General features: G+C 46.8%; 1 protein-coding gene across 2 annotated transcripts in view; it reads left to right on the top strand.

The window, feature by feature from the left end:
* Positions 1-5,000, top strand: part of LOC308158148 (A-type potassium channel modulatory protein KCNIP2) — a gene marked incomplete at both ends in the record, with an annotated part of 125,291 nt that overhangs the window by 50,899 nt on the left and 69,392 nt on the right. Inside the window, one exon of one of the 2 annotated variants that reach the window (XM_080531748.1) lies at positions 2,163-2,250. The exons of the other annotated variant lie outside the window; for it this stretch is intronic. Within the exon in view, the coding sequence (XP_080387874.1) occupies positions 2,163-2,250 (88 nt within the window). Of the gene's footprint in view, positions 1-2,162; positions 2,251-5,000 lie in introns of those variants that run through there. 2 annotated transcript variants of the gene reach the window in all.

Below are 5,000 nucleotides of genomic sequence, written 5' to 3'. Positions count from 1 at the left end.
ATAATCAATAAAACATTTTATTCAGAGAATCCCCCACCCCTTTACCTCAATTGATCACATTTTCAAAGAAAAGTATACCTATCGGCCCACGATGAAAAGCGATCTTAAAACATCGCTACTGTTAGAATACTCCCTGCACTTTCTGGTTGGCAACCTTTGTAATTTCTTTGTAATCATTTATTTCAACCCTCCTCCTCCCCAAGATGAACTCTATCAAAGTGGTCAATTATTCTCTCTTCATAAAGAGTAAACAAACCTGCATTGTGCATTCTTATATGGTTGGTTGGATACACACCCAAGCTGCTTGTGACAAAAGTTAGCTACAACGTTAGCTGACTCTAAAATTAATGGATAGCCTACAAGCTAGCCAAGTTAACTGGTGTTAACATTTTTCAGATTTGGCCGATTTTATGTGCCGATACTGATAATTCTGTAGGCCAATATCTGACAATAATATCGAGGCTCTAGGAGGATGTTGTTGGTTGGAACTTCTGCGTTTTTCTCAACTGAACTTTGTCTCGGCAGCCCGAGGTGGCAGTTATTTTCCGTTCTACAGTGGTTGTTAAGTGTTTCCGTCTAAGTTCTTATCTTAGTCTGGCAGAATGCTGAGCTGCCTGTCAGAATAGAGGAGGACATCCACTCACACACTCTCACCTGAACACTGACCCCCCCACTGACCCCCCCCTAGCCACACTCTGGAAACACGCTCGCTTACTGTAGACGGGAATGTGCCATTCGTTTGTTTGTGCTTTGACCTGATTGTGAGAGAGAGCAGGAGAGAGTGAGAGAGAGAGTGAGAGAGAGAGAGAGAGAGAGAGAGAGAGAGAGAGAGAGATGGAGGCAGAGAGTGTGACAGCGAAAGAGAGGGGGGAGAGAAAAGGTGTGTGTGTGTGTGGTGGAGCATGGGTTTGTGTAAGTGAGCCAGGTCTGCATCGTCTATGATTGGCCACAAGGAAAATCCATGGAGTCTGTGGTTGCCTTGACAACCGTAATCACCTCTAATTCAGCATCGAGCAGCAAGCGGGAGAGAAGAGGGGAAGGGAAAGAGAAGGGACACACATAGAGAGAGACTGAGCAGAACAGTGTGAGAGTTATAGATGAGTGAAAGAGGGATTTGAAATAAAGATGAAAGGAAAGTGTGAAAGTGTGATGTGTGTGTGTGTGTGTGTGTGTGTGTGTGTGTGTGTGTGAGTGTGTGAGTTGAAGGGGAGTGTCTCCATCTGGAGTGACCCGTGAGACTGAGAGAAGACGGGAGTAAGAGAGAGGGAGACAAAACAAGGACTGAAAAAGAGAGCATCCATACATGCAGGAGAGGAAACAGAGGGATAAAGAACATCTAACAATATCTCTTCTCTCAGAGGATGAGAATGCTCCTCCTCTCCTCTCCTCTGACAGACGGATATCAATCTGTCGACTGTCTGCTGCTGGTCAGGGGATTGTTTTTACTGCAACTGAACTGAAGAAACACACACTCCCCCCCCCCCCCCCCCTGTTCTGCTGGGAGTTGGAATTATTTGTATTCATTTTACCGTTCAAACTGAGAAGAAAAAAGAAGAGAGAAAGTCACTGACCAGACTTTTCCTCCTCCTCTGTGGAGAGAGGAGAGCAGCATGTGACACTAATTAATGTCTTTGGTTTGTTTCTCCTATTGCTTTACACACCCTCCCACTAGCTCCGAACCCCCCCCGCCCCCCCCCCCCCTCCCAGACACACACACACACACTTACCCCCCTGCTGAGGCGGCATTCTTTGAAAGCAGCAAGTCGAGAAAAACAACAAGGAGAAGAAAGGAGTCCTACTACACACAGCTCACAGCTCTCTGTCACTCAGAGAGATTACCTCGTAGTAGACACACATTGGCCCGGAACCTTCTCTACCTCTCTCCAAGCCAATGAGACGGAGAGGCGGGAACCTTCCTATAGCGTGGAAGGGGGAGGAGACAGAGCACAAGTGGTGATTGACAGCCAGCGCCCTACAGGTGGAGCAGAGAATGGAAAGGGAGGGGGGGAGGAGGGATGGGGGGGGGGGGGGGGGGGGAGAGAAGGAGAGGAGAGCAGCAGCAGCCACACTTCACACCCCCTTGCATCTTTCCGTCCTCCCCTGTTCGCTGATCTCTCCGGCAGCCTAGTCACCACCACCACCTCCACCACCCCAGCACCAAGATGAGCCAGTGCCGAAAGAGGTGCAAGAGGCAACTGACCAAGGTGGCTCGCTATTTCTACCGCTTTCTAACAGGGACACTCGCCCAAGGTAGGAACCCCTCAACCCTCCTACCCTCCTACCCTCTACCATTCCCCCTCCACCACCCCCCCCCCCCCCCCCCACCCCACCCCATCCCCCCTCTGCCTCCCAGCTTGTCAACCTACACCCCCAGGTGGGGCTCACCTTCTCAGGTGCCGATGGAACTTTTGTTCTGCGAGAGCTGAAGTGTTCTGGCTAGCTCGGTTCTAGAACTCTGTCGGCTCTATCTGCGTCGTTGTAGCGTTTGTTTGTTCTGTGAGTTCTCAAGTTTGGAGTATTTCTTGCTGCTCTTTCTTTGCAGTTTTATCGCTGTGGGTCTGTCTTATATTCCATGTTTCAGTTTGCCTATCCATATCATAGTGATTATCTTTGGTCTCAGCCGGTGCTATTGGACATAAGCCTTTTTTGTGTGTTTGTGTGTGTGTGTGTGTGTGTGTGTGTGTGTCTGCGTGTGTCTGTGTGTGTGTGTTTGAGCACGCTGTACTCTGTGTCAGTGTGTGCAGCAAAGATTGCATGGTAATGACATTAATTGAGCTGTGGATAGAATGAAAGGCAGGCAGGATGGAGTGAACTCTCTCTTTTCTCCTTCTGTGTCTTTTCTCTCCGATTCCTCTCAACAACCGACAGCTATCCCTCCCCTGCTCTGAGAGGAACATTTCCACCCTACCTTTCACCCTGTTTACTACTATCTCAGTTCAACATTGTGTTCTGAGTCAGTGTTCTGCCATTCACTGTGCTGTAACCCAAGACAACACAAGCAGCTCTGCATCATCGTGCTGCACTGTCAACACCGGTGCCAACAGAGGGTGGTGGTGTACGGAGGTCTGATGCCATGGCACAGTTAAAGTGTGGAGGGACTCTTTTACCATCTTTTTTTTTTACACACAAGCACATTTTTCTTGAGATGGTTATTTAAGCCAGTCACATTAGTGAGACAGCAGCAATCCAAGAGGGGCTGTAGGGAATAACAGCTGTTGATCCTCTAACACGCCACGGCTAACAATACAGATGAGCTAATGAAGGGATTACTTTGAGAATTGTACCGTGACATTCGTCCTTCTCTCTTTTCTCTTCTTTCTCTCTTGAGAGTTTGACATCTGCAGAGCTGCATATTCGTATTCAGAAAGCAGTGTGTGCACGCATGCACTCTCTCACACACACACACACACACACACACACACACACACACACACATATCAGCTTATACACTATGACGATGTGAGAATGACCTTGGTAAATAATGGAGTTTGACACTGTGCTGCAAAGCAAAGTCAGTTAAGGTAGAGGACAGCTATCAGGAACACCATGGCTCAGTCCGTCACTGGTCCTACAGCCCCATCAGTAGCTGTAAACTATCAAGTATTTATAAAAGACTCTGTGTGTGTGTGTGTGTGTGTGTGTGTGTGTGTGTGTGTGTGTGGTTGTGTCTGAGTCTGTGTCTGTGTGTGTGTGTCTGTGTGTGTCTGTGGTTGTGTCTGTGTGTGTGTGTGTGTGTGTGTGTGTGTGTGTGTGTTAGTGTTAGATGTGTATGCGTGCGTGCATTCTCAAGTTTACCCCGAGAGAGGTTACCATGGCTACCAGCTCCTGCTTGAGAGAGAGAGGGAGAGAGAGAGGGAGAGAGAGAGAGAGAGAGAGAGAGAGAGAGAGAGAGAGAGAGAGAGAGAGAGAGGACTGTTCTCCTGTGTATGGAAGGTACAGTACAGGGCATTCACAGTTGGGTTCAGTATACTGGCATTTCAAGATATGCTAATATGAGGACACCTGCCATTTACTCTGGTGTATCTATAGAGTCTCTAGAACATAGCCAAAGGGTAGTGGGGAGACTGAGAACTAGCTGAAAACAATACGATTTCAGAGGACCCAATTATTTTTTTTGCCAGATGTTCTTGCTTTCTGTTGAATCAATACATAGATATTTTATTTTTAAATGTTTAATGAGGCCTGTATTAAGTCACTGGGGACACACAAATAAACCTTTGGCGCTGCAACACTGACTTCATGGTAATATTTGGCTGCTAATGTCCCAGCATAATACAATGTAACATTCTGAATGATTTCACTTTCCCCATCATTCCACAAACAGTTAGAATACTTTTAAGTTTTTGCATCCCGTAATTATAATGTTAGTGCATATAATGATGTTAGTGCATCCTATAATACATTTCTTCAATGGTTCTGATGGTTTTAATGATTATTTTGCATGATAATGACACACTACACACTACATAACACACTACACAGCCTGAATTTGATGTTCTGTGAGGCGTCTGGATAAACTCTCGTTGTGATAATCTTATGATAATCAGTCTGTCAGCTTAAACTATAGTCAAGCCCTGCCTCTCCCTGTAAGGACCTTGATGGTGTGTGTGTGTGTGTGTGTGTGTGTGTGTGTGTGTGTGTGTGTGTGTGTGTGATTACTGAGCTGATGGTAGTCACTGGGGTTAATAAGTCTGCATTGCCCTTACCTCCCATTAGCCGCCCTCTACCAGAGAGCACGGCTACCCTGTGTGTGTGTGTGTGTGTGTGTGTGTGTGTGTGTGTGTGTGTGTGTGTGTATCCTCCCTGCTCCTAGGGCTCTGTTTATTTTCATCGTACAATGTCGCTATCTCTAGTTGTGCAATTAAGACACATTAAGCACGGTTCAACACAGTATGTTCTCTCACTCCCTTCTCTCACATCATTGATTCCCTCACTCTTTACAATTTCCCATTTCTCATGTTATTTTGCCCTCTCTCTCTCTCTCTCTCTCTCTCTCTCTC

This window comes from Nansenia antarctica, assembly GCF_963989245.1.
Source record: "Nansenia antarctica genome assembly, chromosome: 1".
In the NCBI taxonomy this organism is placed as follows: Eukaryota; Metazoa; Chordata; class Actinopteri; order Argentiniformes; family Microstomatidae; genus Nansenia; species Nansenia antarctica.
Note: the sequence above shows the minus strand (reverse complement) of the source record. Positions and strands in the feature narration are given on the sequence as shown.